The 12,065-nt window shown below is 47.9% G+C and overlaps 1 protein-coding gene across 2 annotated transcripts in view; it reads left to right on the top strand.

The window, feature by feature from the left end:
- Positions 1-12,065, top strand: part of LOC130682208 (glycoprotein Xg-like) — a 33,189-nt gene that overhangs the window by 15,042 nt on the left and 6,082 nt on the right. Inside the window, exons 4-9 of one of the 2 annotated variants that reach the window (XM_057496337.1) lie at positions 1,597-1,659; positions 4,525-4,587; positions 6,128-6,190; positions 8,079-8,129; positions 10,890-10,928; positions 11,749-11,784. In XM_057496337.1, the coding sequence (XP_057352320.1) occupies positions 1,597-1,659; positions 4,525-4,587; positions 6,128-6,190; positions 8,079-8,129; positions 10,890-10,928; positions 11,749-11,784 (315 nt within the window). The remainder of the gene's footprint in view (positions 1-1,596; positions 1,660-4,524; positions 4,588-6,127; positions 6,191-8,078; positions 8,130-10,889; positions 10,929-11,748; positions 11,785-12,065) is intronic. The other variant, XM_057496338.1, reaches the window with a different exon arrangement.

The following is a 12,065-nucleotide window of genomic DNA, read 5'->3' as shown; positions in this document are numbered from 1 at the left end:
GTATCTGTGGGCTTAGTTTTTTATTTTATTTTTCAGATTCCATTTATAAGTGCGATCATATGGTATTTGTCTTTCTCTGTCTGACTTAAATGCCCTCAGAGTCCATTCATGTTGTCACAAATGTCAGGATGTCTTCTTTTTCATGGCTGCATAATATTCCATTGTATATGTATATAAACCACCTTTTTTTTTTTATCCATCCATTGATTTTGGCAGAGTAGGGGGATATGTTTTACAACTTCAGGGTAGTAAGAATTTTCTTAGGTAAGATTCAAAAAGCACAGAGCTGTAAAAAAATCCATCGATTGGCCAATGCTAAAATATGAAACAATAATTATAATAATCTCTTAAGCACAGACTCTCCAAAGTGGGAATGTAAGTTGCTGGCTAGGAGAGGCTCTTTGCTGCTCATCAAACCAGAGAAGGTTTAATATACAAAATACATTGGTAGCTCCTTCCAAAAAAAGACAGATAGCCAAAAAAGAGAAGGCAGCTCAGAGGATAAGACTCCAACACCCTACACAGGTAAGAAAAAGTGCTCAAGGTCACACACATTCAGTCACAGACCAACGGAAATCACACCCAATGGGTTAAAGTTGTGGCAGCTCCCCTTTCTGGAAAGTCAAGCTGTCCCACACTGCGGCTGAGATGGTAACCCAGAAACCTGATTTGAAGAGCTGTTTAAATATAAGCATTGCTCTTCCCCGGAAACTCCGCTGCTGGGAACGCACAGCCGAAGCTCACGGACTTGCACGTGAAGACACATGCAGGGAAGGGTTGGTTATGGCATTGTTTGTAAAAGGGAAAAAAGAAAAATAGAACCCCTCAGACGCCATCGGTCAGGTCACGGGGGGAAACAGGCATTGGGGTGACTCATTTGAAGGGTGCATCTCAAAAATGGAGTATGCAGTTAATAATACCGGACTGCGTACCTGAAAGTTGCTAGGAGAGCAGATCTTAAAAAAGTGTTGTAACTCTATGTGGTGGCACACGTTAGCTAGAGTTACCGTGGTAATCGTTTGCAATATATACCAATAATGCATCCTGACGTCACACACACCTGGGGCTAATATAATCCTATGTCAATCCTACCTCAATTAAAAAAATTACATATATGCATATATATACAAAATGAACAGCTTTAAAAGAGAGAGAGAGAGAAACAGCCAGAATAAGAGCATGTTTAGTAAGAACATTGACACCGCTTATGCACCAAAGAAACGATACGTGTGTAGTAAAGTTTTAAAAGTCAATTAGGAGAGGTGCCCTCTGGAAAAGAGGTGGACCGAGAGGTTTTTACACAGAGCCAGATGTTCCTATTTTGAAAAGGAAGAAAAAAAAGTTACAAATAGAGTAAAATACAATTTCTTATCTGGGGAACAAAAATGAGGTTTTTTTTGTGTGTGTATGGTGTTTTGCTTTAAGTTCTCGGTTTTGAAGGTTCACTCCAAGGGGCTGAGTGGTGGGCGTCTGTAAGCCCATGGGCAGCAGATGTGAGTAAGATGTGGACGCTGTAGTCGCGAGGGTGTTTCACAGGCTGCTTGTAAGGGACGGCTGCTTTTCTCTGCTAAAAGCGCGATGTCGTTTTCCCCACAGATATCTACCCGAGGCCAAAACCTCCTTATCGTCCACAGCCTGGAGATCCCAGCAACGGTGGAAGTAAGGCTTCTTTTCAGGGAAACTGTCTTTGGAGTCATTGGGAGGGTTCACGTGGCTGTTTCAGAAATAAGTAACAGGAAACCGAGTTCAGAAAAGGGCGAATCGACAGTAATTACCTTAATGTCCAGCTCCCCTGACACCTGGAAAATATTGCATCTTCTCTGGGCATTGTGTGCCAGTGTGATCGATTTTTAACTTGGCTGGAGGACAGGTTGTTTTTATAGCCTATTTGTGAGTTTCCAAACAGGTTTGCCTTCAAGAAAGCCCCTCCGGGCTATGCATTTTATGTCATTTATCATCAGTGTCCCCACTGGAAAGCAGGTTGGGGGGGGACATTGGCCAATAAAGGCAAAATATCCTTATGTATCCAACACCTGTCAAACCCTAAAATCTGCTCTGGAGACACGGAGGGCTTCTGGAACCTTCTTCTGGAGCTGAGAAGTCTGGAAACTCAGGAGAAGGCTGCTGCAACTAAGGATGAGATCGAGGCTGTTACCTAATCAAAAAGCCACACCCAACACTAAATATATTTGTTTAAGGGATGGTTAGCTGACCTGTTTTCCTGCATTATTAGCATCCCCAGTTCCATGAATCGTTCCTCATACTTACTCCTTTGAGTATTTTCTGAAAGCTGATGTTGCATGGACCACTTCCATTCTACACGGTACTGGGAGAAAGTTTTCTTGCTCCAGTCTATTCGGGAAACGCCGGGGTGGCCATATGGCCACAGGCTTTCCTCCTGAGGGACTCCTCTGGACTCAAAGTGCTAGCGTTCCTCTAGGATGAATCAGCAGAACTAGGGTGACTCATCAGCCCCGGGAGTGGAGGCCACCGCACAGCCTGTTGGTTGGGGGGACCCTCTGTGCGTCAGGTCTCCGGCTGGCCGTGGAACCATCCTCAAATAAAGAGGGACATTGTTTTCCTGTCTTTGTTTTTATGCTGTGCTTAAAGCCGGTAGGATGATGCCTTTCAGACGACCCTGAATTGCTCATTTATCTGTGGCAGGAGACACGAGAGTCTTTTTGGACACTGGGAAAGAGGAAAATCAATGCACACACCAAATCAACAGGGAAATCCAGTCGGTTAGGACTTAACTATGGGAGCTGCCATATAGGATGTGCTCCTTACATAGCACCCAGGCTCACCCAGGCTCCTGCGTAGGTACCTAGAAAAGGAAGATGCATCATTAAAAGCAGTGGTGAAAAGTGCTTTGAATATAGGTGTTCTGGAACATACAAAAAAGGCCACTGTGGAGGGACAATATTGACAAATGAAGGGATGGAATGTTCTGGCATTTCTGCAAGGTCCTGCCCCTCGGTGATTTGACAGACTGCTGGGGGATGAGTTTACAGGTAGTCAACATACACAGCAAGTCCTGTTAAGACTGCTGCAAGGTCCCATGAAGCCGGGGGTCCTTCTCTTAGAAATAGACGGAGGGGAACCTAAGATTCAACCCTGCAGCACCTGTTCCATCCAGCTCCGTGGCTCCCCTGGGGCACCGACTCCATTTCCCAGTCCTGCTTTTGGGTTTACTCTTCATGTCTGCACCTGCCCCTTCAGGAGACCCTGACGTTGAACTCTGCTTTTCTCACTGGACCCCAGCCATGGGTCTCCGTGGTGTTTTGAGAGTCCTCAGGAGGGAGGCACAAATTCTCTTTGCTGGAAACTGTCATGGGGTGAATTGTTTCCCCACCAAATTGACATATTGAGATCCCAACGTCCAGGAGCTCAGAGTGGGACTGTTTACAGACGAGGTCCCTGAAGAGGTGATTAAGATAAATTGAGGTCATCAGGTGGGCCCTGATCCCACAGGACTGGCATCTTTATAAGAAGAGGCCATCAGGACACCGATGCACACAGAGGGACCACCATGTGGGGGACACAGAAAGAAGACGGTGTTTACACATCCAAGAGAGAGACTGTGGAGGGCCAGCCCTGCTCACACCTGAATCTTGGACTTCTAGATTCTACAACTTCAAGAAATGAATGTCTGTTGTGTGAGTCCCCCAGTCGGTGGCATTTGATTAAGGAAGCCCTCGCAGACTCATACAGCAGCTTTGCTTAAGTTTCTAAGAAATTGCTTAAATTCACAAACATGTCTGCTTTTACCCTTTTGCATTTTTATTTTAAGTTCCTCTGCTTTTAAATAACTTTGTGTTTAAATGGTGGGTTTACTTGGGAGGCTGGGATGGAGTCCAGAACCTCGTGAAGGAGCGATTGACGTAGGGTTGCTCTGGACTGACTTCTGAGAAATGCAAGTTCTGTGTCCGGCATTTGAACGGCGCCCCGTTTTCAAGGCGTCTCAGAGAAGCATTTTGTGCAGAGGCACTCTGCCTGGTGACTCCAGTGGGAGGCAGATGCTGGCAGAAATAAAGCTCCAGGGACAGGAGGCTTGGGCTAAGCTTCAAGGACCACTGAAGGGCATTGTGACCAAAGTTAAGAAACGCCAATGAGAGAATGTGTACCCACAGGTGGAAAGTATAGCACAGCGTCAAAGACAGGTGACTGGCTTTTGTAAACAATTCTAGCATTTGTGATAACCGTAGGCATGGCAACATTGACAGCCGAGCATGCACCGTATGACTTTCTGGAATCCATGAACTTCTTGCCATAAGAACCAGATGGGAGCCTCAGGAATCCACAAGTTTCCTGCATAAGAACCAGGCGAAGTGCTTCTGGGCACAAAGATGTTTTCTTAAGCTTCGTGCTTGAAGATTTTCCATGAAAAGAGGTTCCATGAGATGTCTGAATGGCAAATATAGATAAGCCATAACGTTGCTTTGTATTTTAGTCTTTACTGTGTGGGTGGTTCATCGCTGGGAGATGTCATTATTTTCCTAACTTCACCTTGTTGTTTTCTAACAGATATCTACCCCAGACCGAAGCCACAGCCTCGCCCGCAGCCTGGCAGTTCTGACCACGGTGGAGGTAAGTCTCAGGAGTATTAAGACACGTGTCAGAAGCATTGCCGTACGACGTACCATTTACTGTCCTGAAATTTCCACCCTGGATGGTGAGATACCAATTGCTTTTGAAATACCCAGAGGTTGTTTCCCAAGGAGACCCAGTCTCCTCCTCACCGGCACCCAAGTGTACGTCGGCAGAACACATTTTCTTCTCTTTTGGTTTACTGGACTGAAAAAAGGCATCGTGCTCCAAAGACAGGCTGTGTTTCTTAGGAAGGAAAGCAATGCTTTCTTTGTCCTTTGCTGTTCTTTTTGGATGTTCTGTTGACTTTGGCTTCCCTTTTTGAGAGGCACTGGGGCCACGTTGACAGAGTTCCAGGAATATTTCACGTGAGATTTTGGGGAATGACGTACAAGTGGGAAGACCACTCAGGAACGTGTGCTGGCGGATGAGGATGGAAGCATCTCAGCAGCTCAACTGCTTGGACAAACACATGCGCAGGCAGACGGGTGCTGGGGAAATCCAAGCTATGCTGAGCATCTTAGTTTCTCCCTGCTCTGGCAATAGGGCGCAGCCCTGATTCAGACGCTCTCATTCCTGGATTCCAAAACACTCTTGGTTACGTCCAACTGGACAACCTACAGATTTGTTCAAGCACTGTTTCCTGAAAGACTTGGCTTGGGGGCATCTCCCTCTCCAAGACCAGACCTTCTGACCCTAAAATGTTGTCTCTGCACACCCCACTCTCCTTGGCCATCCTTTCTCCACATTGCTTTGCTCTGCGGTGTCTTTTATGTTCTAATAAGCCATGTCATGATGTTGTTTTTAGTTAATTTCCTTGAATTAGAACAGAAAATTCACAAAGGTATGGGACTTTGCTTTCCTTTACTGCTTTCTGAGCCCCAAGCACTGCGGGACATACAACAGGTCCTGGATAAAGATTGGTTACATGAACAATGTCGGAGCCAATTTCCTCGATGGAGGACTAATTCCTAAATGCCTCCGTCAAGCACAGACCCTCAACTCCGTTTGCTGGAATTGTCTACAACAGCCTCTATACCCCCAAATCCCTGGCCCTGTGATTCACAATGTCCTTGAATATGTTAGTAAGGGACTCTCATCAAGATTGTTCTCTATCCAAAGATGTTTCAGGAGACACCCCTTTAAATAAAATAAAATAGATTTCCTGAGGTCTCCAGAGCCTTGAGTCTAATCTTGAAATTGCTGTCGTATCTCCAACTTTGCACATTTCTTTGATGGCAGGACGTGCTTAGGGACCTACTGTATAGGGTTCCTCTCCAACCCTGCTCTGGGAATGTTTGGCTGACGGAGTTAAATCAACCACCCTTCCAAGCCTGATGGGTTCCCTGACCCCTATCCCTGCAAGCAAGGCGGGCTGCCCACCAGACACCTCCCTGGGACATGTGACCGTTTGGCCCCGGTGTCCTGGCGTCCTGCAAGGGGCCTGCCCCATTCCCATAAGGTGCTCCTGCAGGCTTGCGTTTAAAGAGGGCTTTTCCTGGGGAAGGCTTTTAGGAAGGCCCTATTCTCCACCCCACAGGTTACTTCAGCGATGTGGACCGGGATGACGGCCGCTACCCACCCAGGCCCAGGCCACCTGCAGGTACGCACGGGGCTCCTCTGCCTTGGTTGGGGAGGGTGTTGGGGTGGCCATGGCCCCAAGTGGGAGGTGGTGTTCTGGGCCCAGTCCCGCAGCACTGCATCAGGGGGTGTGTTTGTCATATTTGTGCGTTTTGCGGGTTTGTGAGGTGGACAAAAACTGGCAGTGGGACAGACTCCGTTTAAAAGTCAGGTGCTTGTCCTTATATGGACGTGTGTGTGTATCCATTTATCTGTAACATATACGTGTGTGTACACATATGCATACCTTTATACATACATGTGTATACATACCGTATAGATCATTATATGTGTGTGCATATATGTGCCTTTATACATGTAGGTGTCACTCTATATATTTCAGTATATATCCCTTTATTTGCACTTATATGCACCTTTATATGTGCATGTACATATTTACATGTCTGTGTTTACATATGCATCTTTATAAATACATATATCCATATTTCCTCATAAATATGTGTCTATATACATCATTTCTTTATATAGTGTGGATGTATATGTGTATAGTTCTACATATCTTTATGTATATATAATTTATATACATAACACTATATGTATTCATATATATTTATATATGCATGTTCATATATATATTTGTAAAATTATGTATGCATATACCTTTGCATATATATGTATATATGTATCTTTTTATATATACATATACCTATTTTTATATAGGTATATATGTACACCTTTATATATGTACATAGACATTTTATATGAATATATTTATGTACCTTTATGCACATATATCTTTATGTGCTTACATATCTTTTTGTATATTTATACAACTTTTATATACATATATACATTTATATATGTATTTATTGTATACTTTTAACATATATAAATATGTGTGCATATATATTTTTATACTCACATATATATAAAATTTGTATGTGCCTATATCTTTATATATATGTATCTATATCTTTATACACACATGTACACATGAAATTCATATGTGCATAATCTTTATGTACACATCTTTTCCACACATGTATATATAAAATTTTAATGTAAATTTTTTGTGTAATTGGCATGTGCATACATGCATAGAGTTTTTCATACATAAATATATAAAAAATGCAGAAAGACAAATAAATATATTTGTACATGTTAAAGTACAGATACAAATAAGTGTAAATATATAAAGTATATATACATATATAAAGCATGGAGTCCATACATGAATATACAAAGAGCACACAGAAATGCATAAAGTGCAAATACACATGCTCTTTCTGGAGACAGAAAGGCACAGGCTTTATGAGAGAGCAGCTTGCCCAGCTGGGACCCAAGCTGCAGCGTGCGAGGCTGTGTTTCACGGTGCAGGAGGTCTCTTATCTGCTCGGTTCTGCGATTTAATTTAGGAGAAGTAAAGGACCTCTCCCCAGTCTCTCGCCAAGGGGTGCATTTGTCATATGGATGAGCAGGTGGCCTCTGCTCATCTTCTCCATGAGGGTTAAACGCCGTCAATCCGTAGGTTTGTGTGGAGGCTTATTGCAGTGATGGCCAGAGAAACATGAACTGCCTGTCTTTCATCAAGGGCACTGATGGGATGGTCTGCCCAGACCTCCTGGTCACAGCTGAGCTTGCATTTGGGTCTCTGGTTCTGCCTGAATTTCTGTACAGGAGGCGGACATGGCTGTGTTGTGGTATGAGGCCCTTGGGGTGTCTTCTCTGAAGTCCTTTCCACAGGGCCATGTCTTGGTGTGACTTTTCCCACCGGGAGTCCATGACTTTGGAAGGCTCCCTGGTGGCCTCTGCTTTTTGCCACCATGTGGGGCTCCCTCTGCAGTAACTCCGGGGCATGACTTTGTCACCATTACCGATGACCCAGGCAGACACCTGCTTTTCTCCCACAGGAGGCGGTGGAGGCTACAACCCCGGTTACGACGGCTACGGAAACACGCACGGTACACCCAGTGTGGGGGCGGCGGGGGGTGCTGGGCTGGGGTGCTGTTTCTCGGGCTCCCAGCTGCACCCCGCATGCCTTCCTGCAGAGTCCTGGTGTGGGTTTGCTGTCTGCTGGCGAGTGCTCTTCCATGCCCCCCTGCCTGGACTCTCTGGCTCTCCCACCTCTGCTGTCCCGGGTGCAGCCCCACCTACCCTAATCCAGGGCGTGAGAAACAGCAGGGGACCCACAGCCCTCATTATGGGGAAGTGTGAAGAGCTCTGGGGCCTCTCCATCAGGCAGCTGAGCCACTTCAACCAGGAAACACTTCAGAGTAGCAAATTATGCCAAAGAAAAAATAGGACTTCCTGCAGGAGGGGTAGACAGGGTCCTTGTGTGGGCTGAGCGTTCCTCCAAGCCGCCCGTGGGTCCTGAAGTCCTCAGACAGTCTCTGGTTCTGTGCAGGACGATTGGGAGCCACATGTCATCAATGGCAGAAAAAAACAGTATGGACTGATGTTTTTAAAAACTTGATTTGTAGTTGACATATACTAGTTTCAGGCGTACAACATAGCGATTCAGTATTTCTGTGTATTGCCGAGAAATCACCCCAATAAGTCTCCTGAACATCTGTCACCCCACAGTATCCATATTTTTTCTCATGATGAGGACTTTGGCGATTTCCTGCCTCGGCAGGTGTTTAATGTACAGCACGGCCTTGTTAACTACGGTCACCGTGCTGTGCATTGCACCCCCAGGACTTTCTAGTTTATAACTGAAGTTTGTGCCTTTGGACCCCCTTCAACCCCCAGGCAATCTGTGGATCGATTTTAAAGCATTCTTTTTTGTGTAGTTGCCATTAGTTAAGGGTTTTGAGCATGACTTGTGAATGGAGGGAGCATCTTTTTGGTGCGAACTGGTATTTCTGTAGGGTTTTAACACAATGTGCCATCTTCCCAGGGGGATGAATCTTCCTAACCTCTGGAGGGTGGGCTGTTATCACCTCAGTTTTACAAAAGGCAAAGACTAAGGCTCACTCTGTCCATGTTAATGGACAGACAGCCGTCCTCATAAGGTGGCCCTGTCAAGAGCATCAGCTTTGAGCTCAACGTGCTAACAGGACACTCCTGTCTTCCTGTTCCTACAGAAATAGTAGGGCCAGAGCCATTTCAGTCTTTTTATGAACAGCCATGTGGAGCCGGGTCAGGCAAGCCCTTTTCCCCCATGCACATGCCCCGTAGGAGTCCCTGTGTGCCCACACTTATTAGAGTGGGGTCTTTAGTTCTTGGCCAGATGCACAAAGTTAGAAAGAAATGACTCATCCCACAGTGGCTCCAGAGCCCCAAGAGTTTCTGTGAGTTTTTTAGGGCATCAGTCAGGACTGCATTGGCATAGCGGGTTTTCCAGGAGCCGGACGCACGCCCATCTGCACGATGGATCTTGTATCCTGAAGGCTGAACTTTTATAAAACATCCGGTGCTCACGAGCGGGGCTGGGGCTGAGCTACTGGACAGAGCTGGTCTGGCCCCAGGGGCCCAGCACGGTTCCAGGGGCTCCACGCTCATGTTTGTGTCCGGCTCCTGCCACCACCATCTCCCATCGGTGTCTGGAACCCCGTCCTCCGGCTCTGAGCTGGGCGAGGCTGTGAGTCCGATCAGCGCGGGGTGTGGGCTTGGCAGCAGGTGAGTCACACAGCCTCTCCCTGCAGGCGGCAAAACGTGTTTGACACCTTCTTCCTCAGGTGGAATGCGGACAGGCCAGGGCTGACCTCGGTCCCAAGGCAGCTCTGCTTCCTGGTGATGTGGACACAAGGTCCCCTCGCCGTCCTGAGACCTGCTTTTAAAGGGCGGGTTTCTCTAATGCCCAGTGCATCAGTCTGCTCAGGTCTCCACAGCAAAGGACTCCTGATGGGTGGCGTATGCCTCACACATTATGTCCCCTGTCTGGTGGCTGGACCCGGAGGTCCAGGTGTGGGCAGGGCTGGGCCTCCTGAGCCTCCCTCCTGGGCATGTGGACCGTCTTCTCCCTGCGTCCTCACGGGGTCATTCTGTCCTCATCTCCTCTTACATGGACACCAGTCCTATGGAATCAAGGCCCATCCTGTGACCTCAGTTTACATCAATCTCCTCTTTAAAGACTCATCTCTGGAAACAGCCCCATTCTGAGGTCCTGGGGGTGAGGCCTGCAACATATGAATTTAGGGGTCGTGCAGTCTAGCCCCAGAGAGCCATTATCCACGTAGAGGAGGCAGTTAATTAACTTATTCTTCAGTATTTAAACAATTCCCACATATGCTATTCCACTTCAAAAGGAATGAACTTATCACCAAGCTGCTTGGTTAGCACCATGTCGAAGCTTTCTTGAAAAATTTGCCCCCAGACCTTAGAAGAAGGACCAAGAAATGTCCCTTCCTTTTCCCTGGCTGGGACTACTATTTGGGGTCTGTTTCCCTGGCAGGCCGGCCCCTCCCACCCTGGCTGTTCTCTGACCGCACAGCACATGTTTGCACGCAGGCTGAGCCACATCTGCTCTTCCGGGCCGAGTGTTAATGTGACTTGGTCTTGGTGGGTCTGGAGAATGCCGGCAGAAGCCACGCGGTTTGCAGGGCGGACTCAGCCCCCAGTGTGCGTGGTGGGAGGACGCCCCCAGGGACTGGGCCTTCCCTCTGCATGGGTGAGATCTGGCCAGCCTCCCACGCACCCTGCCTCAGGCAGGTGGGCTTGTTCATCACGGTTCTTGGGAGATGGGGTCTTCCGTCTCATGCACTCTTTCTGTTCCGCAGGAGGAGGGCGGTATAGACCCAACTCTCACGGAAGTCATGGTACAGGGAGTATTTTGTAAAAGCTATGTGTGGGGAGGCTGTCTTTCCCTAGAACTAATCCTGTCTGGGTGCCTGGGGAGCTCATCTTATGCCTCCTGCATGGAAGCTAATTGGCCCCCAGGGTCTCTGCTTATGGGCTCACGGGTCAGCGAAGCATTCCATGTGGCCTTAATTCCGGAAGGACGAAGGCTGGCGTGCAGTGTTACTGTGGGTGTATGCGCCCACATGTGTGTGTCAGAGTAAGCGTGTGCACATGTGGGTCCATCTGTGTGCCACACACACATTCATGTGAATGTGCGGGCATGGAGGTATGTATGCAGATATGTCCTGTGTGTGTGTGCATATGGGCATGTGAGGTTGTACATGCATGTGCATAAGTTTTGTGCATGTGTGCATTGTTTGTGGGGGGTATGTACACATGTATGCATGCCTGTGGCTTTTGCACACATGCATTCCCGTATGCACACACATGCACACGTGTTGCCATTCCCCCTGCACGTGTGGGCGTGTGCATTGTGTAGAGGTGTGTGTGCATGTGTTCCGTACACAGCATGCACATGGATGCTTGCACACACGCGTGCATATGCCTTCACACCTGTGATGGAAGCGAGTCTCCGGCTCCCTCGTGGCCCAGCCCGCTGCTCCCCATCCCACGCAGGGTCCACGCCTCCGTCCTAAGGCTGCCGCCCCCTGGGGGGAGGTCAGCCCCTCCAGGAGGCCAGTCTTACGCGCTCTGCTCACGATCCTGTCCCCAGCTCCCTGCAGTGCCCAGCAAGGTGAGGTGCTTCCATATGCATGACCATGTGCCTTTCCCTTCCAGGTGGAGGAGGATACGCGGGTTATGACAACACGCAGGGTGAGGCCCGGGGCCCCGACGTCTCAAACACCCCACGTTTGCCTTTACTGGGGGAAGGGCTACTGAGGGCCGTGTCAGCCTGATGGCTGTCCTGCAGCTCTGAGTTCAAGGAAGTCCTGAACCCAGATGTGTCCCTTCAGCGCAGAAGCAGCTCCGAGATGAGGGGGTTGATGCCTCCCAGCTTTGAGAGCAGGGGTTCCTGCAGCCACCCCACTGCCATCACACTCCCCATCCTGTGCCTGGTACTAACGTGAAGTCAAGCAGGAGAAGGGGAGGAATTC

The sequence above is a fragment of the Manis pentadactyla genome, chromosome Y (genome assembly GCF_030020395.1).
Source record: "Manis pentadactyla isolate mManPen7 chromosome Y, mManPen7.hap1, whole genome shotgun sequence".
NCBI classification, from domain to species: domain Eukaryota; kingdom Metazoa; phylum Chordata; class Mammalia; order Pholidota; family Manidae; genus Manis; species Manis pentadactyla.
This window is presented reverse-complemented; position numbering and strand designations above follow the sequence as displayed.